At 34.1% G+C, this 23,302-nt stretch overlaps 2 protein-coding genes across 7 annotated transcripts in view; one reads left to right on the plus strand and one right to left on the minus strand.

Moving 5' to 3' along the window:
- The window catches only part of LOC123675235 (nuclear hormone receptor FTZ-F1 beta), a 63,371-nt gene that overhangs the window by 10,884 nt on the left and 29,185 nt on the right, over window positions 1–23,302 (plus strand). For 3 of the 6 annotated variants that reach the window (XM_045610575.1, XM_045610576.1, XM_045610574.1), the window contains one exon: window positions 11,618–11,657. The exons of the other annotated variants lie outside the window; for them this stretch is intronic. The gene's annotated coding sequence lies outside the window, so the exon portion shown is untranslated. The remainder of the gene's footprint in view (window positions 1–11,617; window positions 11,658–23,302) is intronic. 6 annotated transcript variants of the gene reach the window in all.
- Window positions 20,177–21,421, minus strand: LOC123674560. Its single transcript, XM_045609464.1, has one exon. It carries the CDS (start codon window positions 21,419–21,421, stop codon window positions 20,177–20,179), a length of 1,245 nt encoding a protein of 414 aa, XP_045465420.1.

Here is a 23,302-nt window from a genome sequence, read left to right on the forward strand (position 1 = left end):
TTTCCAGAAAATCTTTCAATTTCGAACGGATATATTTCCAATCAATTTTTGATCTTCAACTGAGTCAACTGAAAATATGTTGTACCAAACAATTTTGGTAATCATATTATAGTTTGTCCTAAATGAATTGCATTTTTCCTTCTTTATGTTTGAAAAAATCGCTTCAACATCCTCTTGTGCTAGTTTCAGAGAAAATTTTACGAAAGCGAAGAATTAATAGAATTTAAAAAGTTAGACAAACATCATAATATTTCCGATAAACATGAAATGGTTAAGAATTGTTCATTTTGTCTTATTATTAATCTTAGAAATTCCTGTACATTACAATAATCCTTTTGCCAAGAGGAAAATCTTAAAAAATTGTAGATGAATATTTAACATATACATTATTTATTTGGGGAATATAAATGAAGAATATTTCAAATAATTTGTCTAGACATAGGATGTTTATTTTGAGTTTGTTTTGATAAATGAATAACGTGGATTCTGTAACATCAAGTTGACAATTTCATCAACCTCAAAGTGACAAAATTGTCAATGTTCTAGCGAGAATTCGTTCATAACAGTTCAATTTTCAGGTTCAAAGAGCTGTAACTTATCCTTTGTTAAAAAATTCGTTATCCACATCCGCCTTTTTAAGTAATTTGGCATTCTGTGTTCATAGACAACTTTATGTAATCGCACATATATTATATTTCTCATTACCAGGTTCGAAAATTCATCGATTCATTGTTTGAAAACGACTTGTTTGTGAATTAAGAAACGGTAAATGATTTTGCAAAAAAATTGACTTTTATATGTGATTAAATCATTTCTCCTTTGCTATTCTCAACTGGGTTATATAAAAATGTTGTTATATAGAGGTATCTATTTTTTGGCCATACAGAGTAATACTCGTAAATTATTGCTGGTTGGAATTGTTGTTGCGTTTATGATAACCCATATAGGAACTATGTATATGAATTCCTAAGTGACATTAAAATAAGAACATTCAATAATAGTATTTTATCATTTCCGGTATACTTAGTTCTTATAAAGTCACTTTGAACTGAAATATATAAGATATACAATGTTTGTCCAAGTTTCAATTAATCCTGTAGGTGATTGCAAGTTTCTATTGTGTAAATAGTTTTCAATTTTCCCTTATTGAACTCACAACAAATGTGTATTCAGGGAATTCAGAATTCGTACACAAATTTACTATTCCCATGTATAAATACAAAAAAAATCAACAACAGAATACTGATTATGGAGTCCCATTGTATTGTTGCACTTCTGCAATAATATTTGCGTAAAATTAAAGAGCTTCGAAGGGCAAAAAGGAATATAACATATTTGCTTGAAACCTGGTTCGATACTGATGAAATAATAAAATACAACGGCAGGGTAGATCATTTGAAACAATGCCATATCAGAGGTAAAATAGTTATTATTTGCGTATTCTCAGGAGAACTGGGTTTTGTTCCAGAATCATTTCTTTTTTATTCAGAAATATTACAGATTCCTGCGCAGCGGAGCTTTCGAATGCTAGTTACTCAAAGTCAGTTCTTCAGTGCAAATTCATTTTTATTCTATGCGGAAATTGTTAGATTGATCATTTCAATTTTTGGAATAAACTCACGGATTTTTTTCACAAACGAATTTCTAGTTTTTGTTCAATATCACTTTGAGAATTGAAATAGAATGAAATGATATTAATTTAAAGTTAAATTTCATTATGAATAAACATAGTTAATATTTTCATATGTGGAATTCACCTGAGTATTATCTGCATAACTAAAGTTGTTGTTGATTTCCTACACCAAAAGGTCAGACATGCTTTCGTTTTACATTCGCTAGAATCTCAGTCTGCAATAATCGAAAAAATATCGTCAGGTTCGCGATTCGTACCGATTTAATCTTCATTTGTTGATTTTCGTTTATCGGATATCAACGCTGCACTATGGATAGAAGTTTACTTTTGTCAATACGGTTTATCGTCACAAAAAAGTCGAATCCAATCAATTGAGATTGTTCTCGGTTCAAAATTCGAAAATTAGGGACATTATTGTTGGGCTTAAGAGGGATTACCACAACATGGCTTTCCGCGTATCAGTCAAAAATTAGGTACCTATTTATTTCCTCTCTGGCGGCCCTCCGATGACCAAACTCTGTACGGTCTACGAATTTGTACATTCACCTTACTTCTTTCTCTTTTCGAAGCAAATAAGTAGAGGGCGGAACTGTACGACGGTCGATTTTTCTCTTCACAAAATTACAGTTTTTTTTGGTAGGTTTTTTCATGAATATTTCAAAAATATACCAGTGCTTTATACATCGTATATATTATCAATTCTCTTGCGAAAAACGAAAAGTTACCAACAATTTTTTTTTCATTCGCAAATTAAAAACATTTACTTTCTACAATAGAGATTATTGTTTAAGAAAATTATGTGAAAATCCCCTAAAAATCAGTAATTTGTAAAAAGGAATATCTCTGATTTCCTTTTGAACTGACCAGCCACGTGGTGGTGGTCCCTCTTAATGCTGCTAGCGCCGTTTTTGTATTATTGTTTATCATAGGATTTCATTCTGTTTTCTTGTTAGATATCTCCGCTCAAGGTTAGAAGAATCGTTCACTTCAACGCTGGAATCTCTCTGTTGATTATCCTCCAATTCAACAAGTCACAATTTCTTATTCCATACACGAACATAGAATTTCCAAAACATCCTTGAGATCAGGTTCCATTTTGAATAAGCAGAAACATTCACGTTGATATGTCGCTGTTTTGTTGGAATAATAGGACAGAAAAAGTGCTATACCTAAATTGTAACAAAACATGCAACTGACTCAATTTTCAAGGTGATCCATATTATGAACTCAAGAGCTTGTGTTGTATGCTCCAAGAATTTCGAACTGTAACCAAGGTGTTGTAAAGGAACCTTGAATATTCATGCTTGTTGTTAACCCACACATAGACAATCGTTTGAGCGACAAGCGCTTTACCTTATCAGCTAGCAGAGTCTTGTGAAACATTGGGAGATGTAGAATTTCGAGTTGAATTGGTGCCTAGTGCTTAAGAATCAAGATTTTATTTTGAGTGCTGGTTCTTCGAACTAATAGCTTTATATCATTGCGTCACAATGTTTTTTATTGTATAATTTTGAACAGAGAATTATCTCAAGTAATTAGGTTTGACTGATTGATGACGAAGCCCTTAAATTCGATTCTGTTCCAGGAATTCGAAATTTGCAAGGGCGTAGAAAGAGGGGTAATTAGGGGCTCCGTGAATATGGTCGTTCGATATTTTGTTTTTTTTGTTAACTTCAAAACTGCAGTTTCGATCAAGATGAAAATTTGCATTTGGAGTAAAATTTATTTTTAAAGCTCGATGAGGCGATGAGGAAATTTTTTTTATATTCTGCTTGAATTTTCTGTAGTCTAATCATCTTGAAATTTCGCATAAAGCTTGACATTGTTTCTTCATATTATCAACAACTATACAATCACCTTTAGTGTGTGGTTGCAGAAATATTGGCAATTTTTTTTATATTCTGATAGAATTTTCTCTGGTTTTGTTATGTTAAAAATTTACCCAACATTTTCGTGATCACAAAATCGGTTTTGTTTTGATTTGAAATAACAATTTTAAGAATCGTGGGTTAAGATTTTACATATTTCAGTAGAATAACCATGTTAAGATTCAATTTTTTTTGATAGTGTCATCTATGGATTCACGGCTTGACTTGATATCAAGCAGTAGTTTTTCAATGTCAAGTTACTACTACTTGACTTGAACTTGTGTTGATTTCAAGTCAAGTACTTTGAATATCAAGTCGAGTAGCTTGAACATCAAGTCAAGTAGCTTGAATATCAAGTCAAGTAGTTTGAATATCGAGTCAAGTAGCTTGTTCCTATATTCGCCAATTGCACTCTCTAGGACCGCATTTAAGGAAATTGTCCTCTTACATCGAAATGCCAATTTTCATCTTTAGTATTGAAATGAATAGAAAACAAAATTTCGCATAGCCATATTTACGAAAGCCCTAGTCGAATTATGCTAATTTACCTATCCTGAAAATTTTAAGTTTTTGCGTTTTTTGATCTGCAGGAAAGACAAATATTCTTGAGTTTGACCACAAATTCGTCATCAGTGAGTTGAATCTTATCGTTCGGGACCATTCCCGGCTCAAAATTCGAAAATAACGGAATGTGAGAGTTCTACAGTGTCCTATCGAGAAGGTATTCATTAATTCAAGGCTTACAGTTACTCTATGACAAACCTTTCAAAAACAAAACATAAATGTTCCACAATACAATGAATCAAATGAAATTTATGTCATAAATGTAATCAGATCAACAATTTCCATTCGTAAATACTACGTCGAGATATTTATTCACCTTTCATGAAAAATGAAGAATTATTCACAAAAAAAAATTGAATAATTTAAATGTATTAATTCATAGACTCGATATGTTTTATTCATGGAATGAAATAGGAAAGGCAACGCAGATATGTCGCAATTTCTGTTTTTTTAAATAGTTTGCCGAATTCGACATTCTCCATAATCGTAAGATTTTATTTCCAGTCAATGTCAACCGACATTTTGAAGAAAAAGATGAATAAAAAATGTTAATAATGTTAAAGAAGTGTTATCTATGGTTGTTGTTAATTTAATTTAGCATGAAATTGGAGAATAATCAGTTTTGGTTTTTCATTCGTTTAGAGATACCCTTACTTGGTCGAATTTTTGGATTTTGTCTATGTAAAATAATTATGAACTTGAACTTTTATCATTTGTTAGGTACGAAATATTATAACTTAGAATAGGTCTTAAAACTTTTTTTTTCATTCTGTGGTTCATTGACTGCATAAATGTTAAAAATAAGACCCTGAAATTTTCTGAATATATTATGCCGGTTTGGTTCGTAAATGGATAACATCTGCAAGTATTTTTGTTCTTCAGTTTATTGGAAAAAAAAGATTTGATCCAATTTGAATATCCTACTATAGTTAGTTTTAAAATAACGGATAGAAGGCTTTTAAGTTTTGCTTTTTGTTCCTTGTTTCGAGACATCTCGCTTGTATGCTTTTAATATTGTTTATTCAATTAATACCATCTTTATAATACTTTATTGAATTTTCGTTTCATGTTAAATTTTAAGATTTTTCTCATCAATGATTTAAGATGACGATCCTTAGGATATTGCTCAATCTCCAAATCATTAATGAGAAATTTTTTTAAATTTCACATAAAATGAATGAATTAGTGGAAAATTCAATAAAATATTATGAAGATTGTATTAATAAAAGCAAAAAATAAGATACGGCAAGGATATTCCAGACAAGAAAAAAGAAACAGAAATGAAAAACAATCGCAAATAAAATTCATTATAATATGCTGATCATGTAGAAATAAATTGTGAATATTATTCCAACTTGGTGAATTAATTAATTATTTGAAAAATGTCTGATTTATTCAAAAAGAAGAAGTTAAAGACATAGTAATAATGGATAATTCTATTCTAGTTATTTTTTTTTTGTTCGGTAGAGAAGAAAATCATTAGAGATTTTATCCTCAACATCAACAGTTTCCAATGTTTTCAACCTAGGAACACGTATCTACATATCGTATCACGTTGTATTCCGCTGCACCAAAGTCTTTCAATAAGAGGTTCCAAGTCGGATTTAAATAATGTAAATTTTCGGTTCAACTCACTTTCAAATACTCTATACCCTCTTTGTGAACTTTATTTTATAAAACTCCAAACGCGACTGATAACTACCGTTCAAATGAAAACGAGGTCAAAGCAAGCGATGGGCTTGCTTTCCCATTGTTCGGCTTGATGGGTGTCTTTCTTCATTTCGAGATATGAATTTTGAACAACTTTTAAAGAAGCTAATATGACCGTTAGTAAAATTTATCATGTAGCTTTAGGATTCTCTTGTAAGATATTTTTTTGTAAAGAGGAAGATATGTCATCAACGATCGAAAACGATTCGAGCTAAATGACCGTCACAGCTACGGTTGCAGCACCATAATATCCTTTTCATGAAATTTTCCATGACCAATTCGCACATTTGTGGCTGTATATCCTTGATAAGATAACTTCGCACGAATTGCATTTTTAAGGTCTTGAATCGATTGTGCTCGGCCATTTGAAATTATTATTCTTAGTTCGGTAGCATAATCCATTCACCGTAGTCCGTAACAGTTAGGGATTCATCAAGCCAAGCAGCTTGATATTTCAACCAACTAACTGACTTGATAATAAAGCTTGCGAAAAATTACATACTTGAGCTTGATTTTAGATATTAATTGCTTGACTTGATATCAAGCTACTTGATATTACTTGAGCTTGATATGTACGCGTCTCACGGCATATATTTCTGCAATCTCGCGAGCTCTTGGACTAAATAAGGGGATTCCTCGAGCGCCGAGAGACTGAAGCATTCGCCAGTGTGACTTTATTAGTATTTTTTCCACATTTCTATGAAATCTATAGGTAAATTTTGGTAGTTTGAGAAATATCTTTCCCAATTTGGCCATAATGGCCAAGAATTTCTTATCAACGCCAGCATCTTCAGCTCTTGTTGAAAGACAATTTTGCAGAGCTGCTCTTACAGTTACAAAAACCCGCAATAGGTTAGGCGACAAATCTGTAAGATGCCTCATGTGTCTTAGATTCTGGATGGAAAATTATGAAACCAAACAAAGTTTCTCAATATTGAGAAACTTTATTTTTTATTATGTTATGAATTATAGTGATTTAATTTATGTTTCTATTTCAAAAAAGGTGATATTTTCGGTTCTTTTATACAATAAATTTAATAAATAAAAGTGTTTTTTGCAAGGTTCATTCTCATTTCATCATTTTTTTTTATTGATGTGACACTACACAATAAAACTGCTGAAAATTAAGTAGTTTGATACATACTCGACTTGAGATTGAAAAACTACTACTTTACTTGAGCTTGACTTGAAATCAAGTCGAGCTCAAGTCATGTAACTTGAAAATCAAGCCAAGCCGTGAATCCCTAGTAACAGTAAACAAATAAGGTCCAATCACACCACCAGCCCAAAAACTGCACCAAATAACTAGTAAGGATGTTGTCTTTTCGGCAATCATTTTTCGATTTTCCCATTTTTTCATCACTGATGATGATTTCGGTTAGAACCCAGATTATTTTGATGCATTTCAAGGACCCAATCAGCAAAGATACAACCATGGTGGTGATCGACCGGCTTGAGTTATAGTGTTAACTGAACTTTAAAAGCCTTGAGATCCAAATTTTTATACAAAATACTAGGTAATGTCTTTGTGGAATGCATAATTCCCAATATTGACGAGGAATCGACAAACCTGGATTTTCGTCAACACTACGGCTTACAGGGCTACATCATCAATATTCTCAGTTGCTCTCGAGCAACTTCACAATACTAAGAACAGCTCAAATTTTTCCACCAGTTTTACTATTGCCGGCCTCGTAGGTGCTTCACGACGAACTAAAAGTGCTCAAGTTCTGCGAACAGGAAAATTTATATCATTTTCGTAGGAAACTAACAATTTCGAAGCGTGTATCGTTCCATTTTTTCTAATTGCGTAGTTTTTACTTGTCAAATGTCAAAAGATGATAGTTTGAAAAGTAACAGCTGCCTAGATAGGGGCCTATTTAAAATGAAACCTATTGTTGGAAAAACCTTTAGAATGGATTTTCGAATGTTCGAACAAATTAACTTCACGGACAAACCGATTTGCTAATATGTATCTTCTTAATTCGCCATTAGATTCTGACTATCATGAACTATATGAATTAGTACCCGTTTGCAGATCGTTCCTAATTCAATTTTGCATTCGTTAATCGTGTTTTACTGGATAATTTTTAACGATTGCAGTTTCGTTTGTTAGGCATTCTTGTAAAAACTGTGCTCTTAGGCAACGAGGCTCATTAGAGTTGAAAATTCCAGTTTGAGACATTTCTAAGATTGCGACGAATGACATAGTAACATTTCAGAGTCAATTATATCAATCTAGTCTGGCGCTTTGAGAAAAAAAGTGGCGAACATGTTCCATTCTACTGCTGCATATCTTCAGAGCAAAAGCGATCTCAGGGATCAAATGTTGAGTCGAGGAGCTAATCACGTGTTTCGAAATTTTTAATGAGCTTCTCTCGAATAAGAATCCTCGGTCATTTTTACTTTCATTCCACTTATATAATTCATTAGAATATATTCAAATGAATGTGAATCTTGATTGATGGAATTTGATGGTTTTACTTTTTGAGCGATCATTCCCTGAACTCTATAAATTCTTCAAAATGTCTGTAATTTTCGAATTTTGAGCCTGGAAAGGTTTCAGACTGACGGATGACGAATTTTAGGTGAAATTCAAGTATATGTATGTCTGTTCGTAAACACAACTCTTGAACATGTTGTTTTCCTATTAATTCCAAAACTGGTGATGCGATAGTGATAAAAAGATGGATTCTGATGTAAAATAACAACTTCAAGCTCCTTGCAAAATTTCTTGCTGATCATAACATCAGAACCATAGAAAATACAATGATGACAATGTCGAAAAAATACCCAATATTTCCGTGATCACAGAAACGACGGAGTTGGAATTTTGAGTGTTAAAATCCGAAATAACAATGTCAAGCCTTAGCAAAATTTCAAGGCGATTACATCAACGATAGAGAATAACTACCTATTAATAAAGAATTACCAAATATTTTTGTGACAACAGATCCTATCGGGATGTGATTTTGAGTGTATTTAGAATAATAATTTCACGCTTCGTGGAAAATATCTAGTTGATACTTTCGTCGAAAATTTCATTGAAGTCAGCGTAGTTACAATTCAAGTCGCATACCACATTAGCAGGCAGATCATTAAAAAATGAGGAACAATATTGGACCTAAAATGGATCCTTGTGGAACTCCTTTGAGTACCCTTTGGAGAGATGATTGTTTTCCACCTGAATCCACGTACTGAAATCTGTTATTCAGATATGAAATAAACAACCTGAGCGTCAAACCTCTAATGCCATAAAATTATAGTTTTTGGAAAAGAAGTTTTAATTATTGTGGGGTGCTGTTTTATAACCACTTCCCAGGTAGTTTAAAAAATGACAAATTTTCAAGAGGATTCTTCGAGAATATTCAATCCAAGGAGTCTATTATGGTTTCGATGAATTATTCCTATGAACGTCACGGATTGATCCAGTCTACTCAATGTTATCATGGTGTTTGTTTTATCTCTATTATGATATGTTTCTTTTATTGTTTTGTTGTGTACATCAATTTTTTTTTTTCGAAATACTGTTATTACTTTTTTTATATAATTACTATTGTCTTCTGTTTGTAATACTTTGTTAATTAAATTAAATTCATGCAGGATATTGAAACAAAAATATTTCGGTGACAACAGATACCACTCAGTTGAGATTTTCCAAGTTAATATAAAATAACGAATTTAAGCTTCATGCAAAATATCGTGAATCGTTATCAGAATCAGAAAATTCAAGCAGAATATCGAAAAAAATGAAGATAGCTATGACGTGACTTAAGGAGTTTTTCAGCGCTCTTTCTTGCATGCATTACAGTGGCGGCTCATGAACCTTTTTAAGAGGCCAAAAAGAGGACGCAAGAAGCTCTCAGTCTTTGGAAATAATTTGCAATTGCTATTGGACGGACCAAGGTTAAACCCTTCTGTAAGATGGAGCTGTTTCAGATTGCTGACGTAATAGGTTCGTACAGAGGCGTATCAGGTGAAGACAAATGAATATTACACGTAGAGGAAGGGACTAAATTGGAAAATCTGCCTTCTTTCTCATCTCAGAACTGGTGCTGCAGCTCATGTTTGCTCATTGAGCATACCTCTAAAGAGGTGACAGGTTTTTTCCTAGCGTTGAACATCCCAGTCTACTTGCATAACAAGACACAGGTTTATCTAAGTTTAGAATTGTTCCCCATAGCTATTTTTTACTTAAATAATGAATAAAAAGTCCAAAATGGAGACACTTCTCCACATTTTGTTTACTGAAATATTCGGCTTCTACATGATTCACAGATTATACCATAAATAATCCTTAACGACCAAAATTTCATTAATTATCTATTCAAATGGCATCTGAGAAATTTAATGAGTAAGATGAAGGCTGTCCAGCTATTTCCGCTATGCGGTTTATGATTCACTCCTCTAACAAGATCGCGTTGGTGCCACCATAATAAGAATTGAGACCCGAACGGAATATAATATACACGAAGTTGATGTAATTCGCGAAATATAGGTTTCGACTCCAATAAAAGAATTAAAATACCAAGCGGTACTCCGATTATTTTTTTTAGTCTCCCTAATTTCTTATATTCGAGTCGATGCATAAATGCAGAATTTTGAAATTGGCAATCCTGGCCACATTCACGTGGCCCTATAGCTTTGTTTCATGATTCATGGAAAGAGATTATATCTTTGCTAATGATTAGACCAAACGGAAGTATAATATTGTTATTGTCGGAGGTGTATTCACCCACGCTGTATTGAGAATATTTTATTATATTATATATTATTTATACACAAAGAAAACTTTAAGAGGGGTCCATACCGGTTCAGCGATCAGTTCAAAAATAAGTACGCTTTATTTAACACTAAAAACCATCGATTTATATGATGTTTTTACTGTTATTCATATTGAAAAGTTCGTTATTGCGGAAAGTCCTTATTTATTAATTTTTTTGAAATGAGAAAAAAAATAATTAGGTGAATTTTTTATTGAAGAATAAATATATGTATGACATAACTTTTCAAACAAAATTTTTTTAGTGAATTTTCACATAATAAATATTTTACAAAAAGTCTTGTGAAAAGATGAAAATGTATTTTTTTTTATTTAAAAAGAAGACGTAAAATCGTATTTTGTATTCTTGCATGTGGTTGAAAAGAACTCTTAATCAGAGGAATGTTTGAGATTGTTTCACTCATCATGAAGAGCGGTGGGATCACAAAAACGCTGAGGAGAGAGGAATAATTGAACTTTGACAGACACGAGAAATCCACGTGGTATAAAAACCCTCTTAAGACTAAAATCGAGGAATCAAATTTTTAAAATTGATTTTAGTTATACCAATATAAAATCACTTATCACTTATGAACTTACGGAATCAATAAAGTTTTCGAGTTTCAAATTATTGAAACTTTAATTTGGAATACAATCCAATTTTTCCAATATTCAATTTCCAAAAACGACTTCTACAATTAAAGTTCCATAGAAATTTAATGTTTTTTGATATACAGTGTATGTTGCTCATGCGTAAATTAGAACTTTTCGGGAGATGATAAAATAGACCGAAAATAACGTACTGTGGAGTGCTTTTACTACCAAAGACAAGAAAGCATAATGCCACAACAATCGGCAGATATTTTTTTTTGCTGAATTTAAGCATCTTACAACCATTTGCAGGAACGTTCATTAAAATTTAATGCCGTCATTAATTTTAATCCTCCATAGGCTCTTCCTATATACTATATCTACCTGCACTGTTTAATGGAGGATTAAAATTTGTATGCAACTCCAACTGGATGTTGAGGTATTTTTGTACCGAAAAGACTTTTAATTTTTTTTTTTTGTTGTTTCCAGTTCTCCCTTCCGAATATTCTAGTGAATGTTACTAGTCTAGGTATGTACTATATTCGTTATTTTTCTTGCGGCTAAATTATTCGTAGATCCTATTTTCAATTGTCCAAATTTTGCTTGAGTGAGGAAATGTTCATTGTCTGTAAAATTCGCAATGTTCCTTAATTCAAATCCCCACATGGATATCTTCAACTTTCATGCAATTTAAAATCGCATAAGAAACGTACAGGGCGATTACTCATTGGCATTGCGAAGAGAAAACCAATAATTGTGTAAAAATAACAAAGGTTACCCAGGTGAAATCTGGCAGCCAGTTAACACATCGGAAATGACTAACTATGAAATCATTCCAGTCGATCTAGACTGGCGAGTACCCTGACAGGCCAATATCTACCATCCCATCGACTTTAATTATCAAGTGTGTATCAAGATGGAAGCATACATTGCAATAGGATACTTCAATCGAAACTATAAAATAATCACTTCTTGATTAGATGGATTGGTAGATTTTATAATTAGTACTGACCTCGATGTTACCATGTAACAATCCATTTTTCGTGGGTGTCTCTTGTCACGTTGTAACAACTACATAGTAATGGTTTTTTTCAAATAGCGATGATATAATTTGAAAATAAAAAAAACAAATTATGTATTCAGTGAGACACATTTTTTTTTATTTGAAAGGTTATATTATGTATGGAAAATTAGGGTTCAACAAGACAAGTTTTTTTGTCTTGATAACATCTACTTGTCTTAATGATTCGGAGGTGCGGGTACTTATATTAGGCCAATTGAAAAGTCCCCGGTCTGATGTACAGATGGCGGTGTTAGTATTAAATCCATATGATATTTAGTCAGTACAAACCTTCAAACGATGCGTGTCAAAATTTGACAGCAGTTCGACCATTAGTTTGTGAGATATTGCGTTGTGAGTGTAGCTACTTTTGTTATTTGAAAAGAGATGGAAACAAAAGAATTTCGTGTAATAAAATATTGCTTTTTGTAGAGAAAAAATACAGTTGAAGCAAAATCTTGGCTTGGTGAAGAATTTCCGGGGTCTGCACCAGGAAAATCAACCATCATTAATTGGTGTGCTGAGTTTGAACGTGGTGAAATTAGCACCGAAGACGGCGAACGCAGTGGACGCAAAATAATTTTGAATGATCGTAAAGTGAAGTTGATCGAGATAGCAGACATTGTGAAGATATCATCTGAACGTGTACATCATATCATTCACGAAGTTAAATATTCACTTACTTGAGAAAGCTGTGTGCAAAATTGGTGCCGCGCGAGCTCACAATCGATCAAAAGAAACAACGTGTTGATGATTCTAAGAAGTGTTTGAAGCTGTTTAAGTGTTTGAAGCTGTTTAAGTGCAATAAACCTGAATTTTTGCGTCGATATGTGACAATGGATGAAACATGGCTCAATCATTTCACACCGGAGTCCAATCGACAGTCAGCTGGCAAGCTTATGGCATCAGTATTCTGGGATGCGCAAGGTATAATATTTATTGATTACCTCCAAAAGGGCTAGACCATCAACAGCGATTATTATATAGCGTTATTGGATTGTTTAAAAGATGAAATCGTTAAAAACGACCCCATTTGAAGAAAAAAAAGATGCTGTTTCATCAAGATAATGTTCCGTGCAGAAATCAATGAAAACAATGGCAAAATTGCATGAATTGGGCTTCGAATTGCTTCTGCATCCACCGTATTCGCCAGATCTAGCCCCCAGCGACTTTTTCTGTTCTCAGACCTCAAAAGAATGCTCGCTGAGGCCTATTTTGAAGCGAAATACAAATTGTACTACAAAAATAGTATCGAAAAGTTGGAAGATCGCTATAATTGCTGTATCGCCCTCGATGGCAACAATGTTGCCATCGAATTTTGCCAAAGAAATGTTTTTTACTTTGGTAGACCGGGGACTTTTCAATTGTCCTGTTATAATCAACATAATTGCTCTGTTTTTTTATCTTTGAATATTTTGTTCATGTTACTGAAAAATGCCCCATCAATTATACTAAGGTTATCTTTCAGTTGATTAAAAAAACTACTTATAGGTACTCTCGACCTCTACCTATTGCCACGTGGCAACATGGGTCATTTTCCTATTTACCACATTTCTGTATTAAAGTTCAAGGCGCGTACACGGGTAGGCCGAGGGTGTATTAAGGCTGGTTAATAATAACTTAAAACATGATAGTTCGTCATATCCGACAAATGTCGTAGAGAAATCAATATGGCTATTGCAAAGGTTGGAAGTGTAAATTAATCTTGCACGATACCGCTTTTCTTGTCTACACAGAAATTATAGAATAACTTTTACAAGTTTCAAGGCTCTTGTTTTTTTCACTGCGATCATATGCCATACATAGAGATACCTGTGAATATTCATGCAGGTATGTAGCAACGCACGCTGTACTCATTTCATTGCCTTCATCTCTTGTTTTTTTTCTCGAACACCATCTTAGTTTATGTTATGTGTTGTAATAATAGCTCGACTCAAATTATGTGGCGTCAATTAATTTTTCGATGCCAAAGTGGTTTGACCATAGAAAAATGTTTTTGCAAGTGTTATTGAATTGATTTTTATGCAATAATACCTCTTTTGCCCTTTCAAACACTTTAAAAATCACCATGTTGACTTGTTTGGCTACCTATTATTATATAATAAACAAGGATAAAAAAGTATCTTTCCATATTTATGATGAAAGCCTATTTGGTAGATTATGCACCCTATTGAGGAGATGCTCCAATCGTATTGGAATAACCAATGGTAATTCTTCCTCTACCTCCATGTTCCTCAATCTTGAGGTTGCATAGTTTTTCACATCTTTGTTGAATCTTTTGAATTGATTTGGTTTTTATATGTAAGACGATGAAGTACTTATTTCGCTTTCGTACCTATCTTTTTTTTGCGACGATTGAATTTAGTTGAATATTTTTTGCCTTGCTGTCGAATTGTTTAGTATTTTGTAAGTAATTTATTGAAATAGATCGTAATATTTTGTTCTTGATTTGAATTGAAGGACAATAAAGACCAACATTGTGATTGAAATTGATGTATTCAGATTGATTCGAGTTAAATAAAGCTTACACCTAAATGAACGTAAATCTATTTTATTTCATATCGATAGGTACCTATGGAAAAAAACAAGCATTTCGCTGTCGTTTCCATGAAATTATAACCATTTCAGACTAAAGCGCTACCTATCGGAAGAAAAAGGAACTATCGTCAATCCCGAGTTACCGCAAACAAAATCTACAATGTCTAGAAATACTGGTATCCTTCATCCTTTATTTGATCCTTAACAACATACAGATATAACTATTAGTTTTGTAGGTATGTCGAGCAAATACGTGGATTCAGGATTACCAATACGTCCCTGTCCTTCTGTAGGTGGCGCTTTATAATGAAATGACTATATTTTCATGGAAACGACTACGAAAAACTTCCATTTACGTCGGTAGGCAATGCTAACAAAGTTTCAATATATTGGTAGCTGATTATAGACCTCAAAATAAGTAAAGAATTCTATATGAACATGGATCTGCAAATGAGCCGTTTAGGCGATATAAGCGACATTTGATTTTCAAATGAACTATTAGCGCAACCAAATACGATATTCGATTCATTTTCATCTTTTAGGTGTCTTGTTTTTCGCACAATAATCAATGAAATGGTATTCCTACAAAGCACTCATGTATTTTAAAAATATTCGTAAAAAAAAATCTTATTAGGTGTACACCTTTGTTTCCGCCGTTTTGCTATGCTATGGATCTAGCGGTAAGTGGTAGTCGAAATAAATAGATCGAAGATGTCGTACAATAAGCTTACGTATTTGTAAACATAATGCCATCGAAATATTAGTCGATTTGTGTCTGCATCATAAAGTTATTCTCGATTAAACATGTCAGCTAACGAGCCAAATTCTCGTCATTTGCGGGAGGTTTTAAATGTTCTGCTTTAATATGAAGATATCTGCGGCTGAGGCTCGTCGAATGCTCTCAAATACCTATGGTGAGGCCGCTATTAGTAAAAGACGTGCCGAGGGTGGTTCTAATGCTTCAATAACGGTGATTTCGACATCGAAGGCCAGCATGGCGGAGAAAGAAAGAAGGTTTTCGAAGAAGCAGAATTGGAGGCATTACTTGATCAAGACTCCTGTCAAACGCAACAAGAATTGGCAGGATCATTGGGAGTGACGCAACAAATAATTTCAAAACGCCTGAAAGTCATGATAATGGTTCAGACACAAGGAAATTGGATGCCGTACGAGTTGAAGTCGAGAGATGTTGAACGGCGTTTGTTTGTTGGTGAACAGCTGCTTGCAACGCAAAAACAGAAAGGATTTCTTCATCGCATTGTGACTGGAGACGAAAAATGGATTCATTATGATAATCCCAAGCGCAAAAAATCATGGGTTTATCCCGGCTATGCTTCCACGTCGACAGCCAAACTGAATATTCACATCCTAGGTCATTCTCAGTATTTGGTGGGATCAGCTCGGCGTAGTGTTTTATGAGTTGTTAAAACCGACAGAAACAATCACAGGCGAACATTATCGAACGCAATTAATGCGTTTAAGCCGAGCATTGAAAGACTAAGGGCCGCAATACACCGAGACCTGATAAAATGATTTCACAGCATGACAATGTTCGACCCCATGTTGCGAAAGTGGTTAAGACATACTTGGAAACGTTGAAATGGGAAGTCCTATCCCACCCGCCGTATGACGTTGCTCCCTCGGACTATCAATTGTTTCTATGAATGGCACACGGCCTGGCTGACCAGCACTTCCGGTCTTATGAAGAAGTAAAATTTTGATTCGATTCGTGGATCGCTTCAAGACGGGATTTGTACGCTGCCCATTAGGTGGGAGAAGGTAGTGGCCAACGATGGGCAATACTTTGATTCATAAATGTCTAACCAGTTTTTTACGATAAAGCCTCGAATTTCGGAAAAAAACGGCGGAGGCAAAGTTGTACGCCCATGTACAAAAAATGATTACAAAATACTCGTAAAGAACTTCCTTTCGATGAAAGTTGGAACTATTATAATATTCCTAACTTCTATCGATCATTCAATCGTCCTGGCAAGACCGCCCCTCCTCTTCTGGAAAAATATTGACATATCACGAGAAATTCACGGAGTGATTTTCTCGGATTTTCATATCAAGAAGTGAGCCAACTTAAGTAATACCTAATAACCTAAAAAAAATAATATAAAAGTAATAAAACGGCTGATATTTGGAAATGAATGATGAAAAGAGAAAGAAGTACAATTTCCAATAGTGTAATAATATCATACGATATTAATTATCTATTTGGTTAATGTATCAGCAAAATGCCATCAACATAACCATTGTCAGACAGAAGATCTCCACGCCATTACGTAGGAATCATAATCGAAAGTAACCCAAGGAGAATGCATGTCATCGAGGGAGAATAGCGATATACCGGTTTCACCCTTATTCGAGGGATCATCAGTACCGCATAACTCCACCCAAGATGACAGACAAACGAAATAGCAGGCACCTTATTGAACGCTGGCAGACGCTACTCAGTATGAATTGCTGCGATGCGCCACTCAGCGGATGATATTACACTATTGGAAATTGTACTTCTTTTTCTTTTAATAAAACATAAATTGAACAAAGGCCAAAGCTTTCAACCCGCACTATTCCGAACGAAAACGAACCAAAAGGCCCCCGCGACAAAGAAAAAGCAGATCCACCATACGAAATACAAATTTTTATGTAATGCCACAGTCGAGCGCTCGGCTCTCTGGGACAAGTCTTGGCGGATATCTCGTCGGTTAAATTGCGATGGAATGCGGCGGTTCGGCGAGTGTACATACACACACAAACGCAACACGCGGGCTCGGCCCGGCCTCGTCCAATCTTTTCCTGAATGCGGTCCGCGTTCCCCCCGGGCCGCGCCCACCCCCTCGCGACCCATCTCTAGACGCGATTATCATTATTTTAATGCCAGCGTTCGACCTTACGAGGACATCTGAGCGGTTCTTCCTTCTCTTTTCCATGTCTTTTGTCTCTCGCCCCGGTGCACACACCGAATGTGCTTGGTTGGCTGATCATCGCTTCTTGGCGTTCGGTGTTTTCGTTGTACAGTTTTAATCTTTTTGTTTTCCCCGAGTCGTGAGTGAAGAAAATTGAAACATTGCTAGCAGTATAGGATGTCCCGAATAATTTTGTGCTACAAAAAAATGATCGGTACATTTAGAGAATCAATTTGGCGAAGAACTCAACTTTATAAGTCCAACAGTTCTCAAGCTATGAGAGAAAATTGGAAAATGGCTTGAAGTGAAAACTTTTTCATTTCTGGTGCTAACAGGCCAATTGAAAAGTCCCCGGTCTACCGTAGTGAAACACATTTTTTTTGGCAAAATTCTTTTTTATTATTCAACATAGTTGCCTTCGAGGGCGATACAGCGATTCTAGCGATCTTCCAACTTTTCGATACCATTTTTGTAGTACGATTTGTCTGTCGCTTCAAAATAAGCCTCAGTTTCGGCGATTAAATCTTCATTGGCGCTAAATTTCTTTCCAGCGATCATTCTTTTGAAATCCAATTCATGCAATTTTGCCATTGTTTTCATTGATTTGTGACACGGTGCATTGTCTTGATGAAACAGCACCTTATTTCCCTCAAATAGGGCCGTTTTTTAACGATTTCAACCTTTAAACGATCCAATAACTCTATATAATAATCGCTGTTGATGGTTTGGCGTTTTTGGAGGTAATTAATGAATATTATACATTGCACATCCCAGAATACTGATGCCATAACCTTGCCAGCTAACTGTTGAGTTTTTCCTCGCTTTGGATTAGGTTCCTCGTGTGCAGTCCATTAAGCTGACTGTCGATTGGACTCCGGACTGAAGGTTGGTAATGACTAAAAATCATATGGATTTAATACTGGTACCGCCATCTGTGCATCAGACCGGGGACTTTTCAATTCAATATAAACATGATACAAAACATTCTACAGGCACTTTCTTTAGTATCCATTGGTGTAATTAATTGTTTTTATTGCATTTAGTTTCAAATTTATAATAAAAACTTGTTTTCTTTTTAATTTAAACCATAAACATTTATATAGCAAATAATTTTTCCCTTTTTGAAAATATGTAGGGTTAGAACTATATAGAGGGGCATATCACAGAGATATCGAAAACCGTTAGAAATACAGTGTGGCTTTAATTTAAAAAAAGTTGCGTTATTAAGGGATGAGTGTGTTGGTATTAACAGATCCAAAATATCTCCAATGGTTCCCGAGGTACCTATTTTGGATCTGAAAATCTAGATTTCCTTTTATTCCGTATAACTCATTTGTTTCTGGAGATAACTTCACGAAATTCGGTTTGTAGCCATTATCCATTATAGAGATTCTAATGGTGTCATAAAATTTTTCTGTTTTCCATTGTTTCAGAGACGCGATAGTCAATTTTTTTCTTATAGATTATATTGGTTCTCTTTATGGGGGATGAAGAAAAATTAGGAACTCAACAATGTATCACACATTACAAAAATATCGAGTCTAGCTACGCAAATTTGAATTTCTTTTTATTTATTTTTTTTTGAGTAGTAGGCTGGTGACAGATTTGTCAAATAACTTGTTACTTCGTTTAGTTCTTATGTGGAACCATCACTTGATTTTTGTAAAAACCTGAATACTGTTTGATAAGTTACGTCCTATTAATTACATAATCATGCTGATACCAACACTCTACATAGCGTACAACTGGCAATGTCTGCATCAATTGTTCTACATAATTTGAAAAACTCAAGTGATGGTTTCACATAACAACTGCCAACAATGTTATTTGACAATTATAGCTCCAGCCTTCTACTTGAACAAAAAAATAAAAAGGAAGTTCAGATTTGCTTTGCTAGACTCAATATTTTTGTAGAGTGTGATACAATTTTGAATTCGTTCTTTTCTTAATTACCCAATAATAAAAAAATTGACTATCGCGTCTCTGAAACAATGTTAAACAGAAAGAATCTGATGATACCATTAGAATTTCTATATTGGATAATGCGTACAAACCGAATTTCGTGGAGTTATCTCTAGAAACAAATGAGTTACACAGTTTTAGTAAATTTTTTTTTGAGTTATATCCATATTACAAGATCTACAAGAAATCTTGTTAAGATTCTCACCGCAGTTTTGATCTTTTCATCCCTATTCGCAAGAGAATGTTTGAAATAAGTATATCGAAATAAAATTATATATCTAGAAATGGTACTTACCACATATTAAACACCCAAGGGATATCACCTCACCCTATATAATAAAACAGAATATCTCAAGCTGTAAAGATGTTCAACAAGTTACCTATTGAACTAAGGAAAGGAATTCACCAGGAAGAAACTTAAAAAAAAATCAGATATTGCTGAAAGGCGGATTATATTTTTCAGAAGAATTCTTTTATTTTTTTCATTTAAATCAACGTGTCTCAGCAACTAGGCCATTGACACATGGTATAATGTTCTATTCCTCTAAGTATTATTAATATTTTATCACCTCAATTTTATTGAAATTTCACATAATATAACTCTGCTAAAAAAATCAAAATACTGAGAGCTAGACCAAAAATCAATATACAAAATACACTGGCCATTTCAAACAGCGTAAGGTAGTCTTTATCGAAGTCCTCCATTTTGATATCTTCAACAATTCTACTAGACTTATCGACCACCTTGGACTCTGTCAGCGCGTATTGTTTTATACTCGACATAACCCTGCTGATTTTGGATACAAATGGTGAATGCTTACGAAACATATACACTCCGTAACCACGAGCTAAAACTTGATCAATGGGATAGAATTTGAATCTATTAGGCGTTCCTGGTTTTCTTGGAGGGGATTTTCTTTGGAGAAATGGCAGGCCAAGTACTACTAGTTTTCTGCCCTCTGTCAATCTTGAGTAATTTAGGTGAGACAGTGCGATGACCTGGTCCTTTATTATTTCTGGAGGCGGGTATGGCAAATGGACAAAAGTATATATTGGAAATCCCGATAAAGCCACGTCTTTCAGATTTCTAATCTCGTCGTAGTAAAACATAAATTGAAGTCTGGTCAACAGATGACTCTGGAAAGCAACAGATACAATGAGACTTATAATTATGTAAGGAAAAAGGACTATCCTCAGAAGTTTCTGGACTTTCTCCAAGTTCTTCACGCTCCAGTTCAGTGCTATCAAAATCATCATCATTATTATATCACCAAGTTTCCATTTCTTAGGGGTATTCAAACACATACTGAACACTTTAAAACAGACAATAACAAGAATAAACATAACTGCTATGAAGGCCCAGCTTCCAACACTGAACACCATGAATATTGTTAGATATGTTGGTATAGGTTTAGGGTTTGGTACCATCAATTCAATGGAATTCAATTCTAACGGTGCTGAGAATTCAATGTCGTCAAATTCATCGACCTGAAAAAACTTAACGAAGCAGAAGTCGCTTTCGTTGTTCATGATACTTTCATATGCTCCTTCATAACCATCCTTGGCTGGTGTTTCTACAATTGTTATATTCGCATTGAGCAGTTTACCAAGGATCTGAAGAAGTGTTACGTCTTCACCTCTCCACTGACCACTCTTCTTGCTCACTCTAGGCCATTGCTCAAACATGGACACTCTCAGGTTGAACTCTTCCATATTGTTCAAATAGTGAGGAAATAATTCATCGTTGAACAACTCTCTTATCTTTTTCTTGAAAGGGTTATAGCTGAACATCTTTGGTGTATCATCAAGCAAAATCACCATGGATCAAATCACCCCATAGTTCCATATGGTATCCATAATCTTCGACAAAAATTGAAACGGCTTGTTGTTGGCATACAAGGTGAAGACAGTTTGTATATCGGGATCGTACAAGTGTAGTTGAAGCATACCCTCTAGCATTAGTTTAAGTTGAGCGATGTCTGTATCGTTAATAAATACTATCATAGCAGAAGCCTTCTTTTTCAAGAAGGGTTGGTCGAATGTCAGATCATCGTTCAGTACACATACAGGCAATTTTAGTCGTACCAAAAGTTTTGTGGTTATGTCTTTGGTTTTAAGAGTATCATCGTGCATTATAGCCCACATTTGGTCTGTGCTTAGAATGTTGGAGAGTTTGTTGTAGAAAAATTCAACGGTGTTTTCAGTAGTTGAGTTTGCTTCAAGAAGTGGTATGCGTAAACCGGCGCAGGTCATAATGTTCAGGAAACAACCTACCGTATATAGCCTCATGTTGAACTTGAAACGTTAATAGAAAACAGGTAATTGAAGTATATGTTGATTTTTCATTATAATTCATGTCATAGTGTTTTATTTGGTTTAATTTATGAGGGTCTTCCATAACGGATGTTTTCAATTCCGAAAGTGACTGATAATATCAATAACCTAATGTTTGATGAGGCAAACACCATGTTTCATTACGAGGCGAATTAGATGGTCAAGTGGGAATCAATTTGTTGAGGTTAGAGCATAGTATCAATAAAACTCTTAACATTGGCGTGAGCTATTAATAATTTCGTCAATTTGGCAAACTACTTTATTATACACCTAATATAACTTATGAATGTGACAAAGAAATTGATTTTTAAAATTTCATATTCTATTATTTTTTTCTAGGAGAATTTTTTATGCTATAGAGAAAGTCAAAATATGCGCAACTTCTTTTTTCCGCAGCAATATTTCACTTGTTTTTTGTTTCTGTATTTTTCCCTAACACACTTTTGATATATCGATACAATTTTTTTTAAGAAATGTATACTGAAAGGCCCCATATTTTTGTAAGAGTCATATTTTTCAATGAAATGATTGAGTCGGTCAATTATGTTGTAGTTACTATGTAACAAAAAGTACCTCGCTATTATTTTTGCACATGCGATAATAAAATTTTATGTCATACCAATTTGATATTTGATTTTATTGCTTAGTTACCAATGTCATTATCAAGTACATTATGCCTTTAGGCATAATCTAAATACATACTTTATGGTTATTGGACATAATGCAAAAAGAGAAATCATTTTATATCTATTTAATAAGTTTTATTAATTAGATTATAACAACGCTATCAACATTCTTTATTCGAATTAATATGCAATGAGCAATTCTGTAAGGTTTCCGTGAATGTCAGATTGCCTGCAGCAAACATAAGGATTCATGTTTCGTTATCAACTTTCTGTAGAGAAAAACCAGACTCGGAAGGTATGCTTGAAAGCATTCTTGAAACCTCATTTTTTGGAGATGTATGGTCGTCCATATATCATTCAGCAACTGCCAAGACCTGCCAGCGTTTTCATACTGGATCCAGCTTCTGCCAGATTGTTTGCTTGTGTTCGACGCAGACAATGACCTATATATTTTCCAGGATCGCACTAACCCAGATATTTCACAATGATACATGGAATTTTGCCAAATGTGTTTTGTATAGTATAACCAACTCAGAAAAGGCAATCGTTCTGTCTAGTAGATTTGAAATTTTTCATATGACAAAAGAAAAATATCATTTGTATTTCCAATAGACATACGAAATAATAAAAAAAATATAAGTTATAATGAAAAGAAATCCATTATTTTTGCACGAAAAACTAGGATCTAATTACTAAAGTTAGAATGATCCGATTTAGGTCAAATAGACGCAGTTTTGTTCGA

Source organism: Harmonia axyridis, chromosome 3, assembly GCF_914767665.1.
Source record: "Harmonia axyridis chromosome 3, icHarAxyr1.1, whole genome shotgun sequence".
NCBI lineage: Eukaryota > Metazoa > Arthropoda > Insecta > Coleoptera > Coccinellidae > Harmonia > Harmonia axyridis.

Excerpts from the sequence above, each read along its gene's own strand:
- LOC123674560 (XM_045609464.1), bottom strand. The coding sequence starts at position 21,421 with ATGGTGATTTTGCTTGATGATACACCAAAGATGTTCAGCTATAACCCT.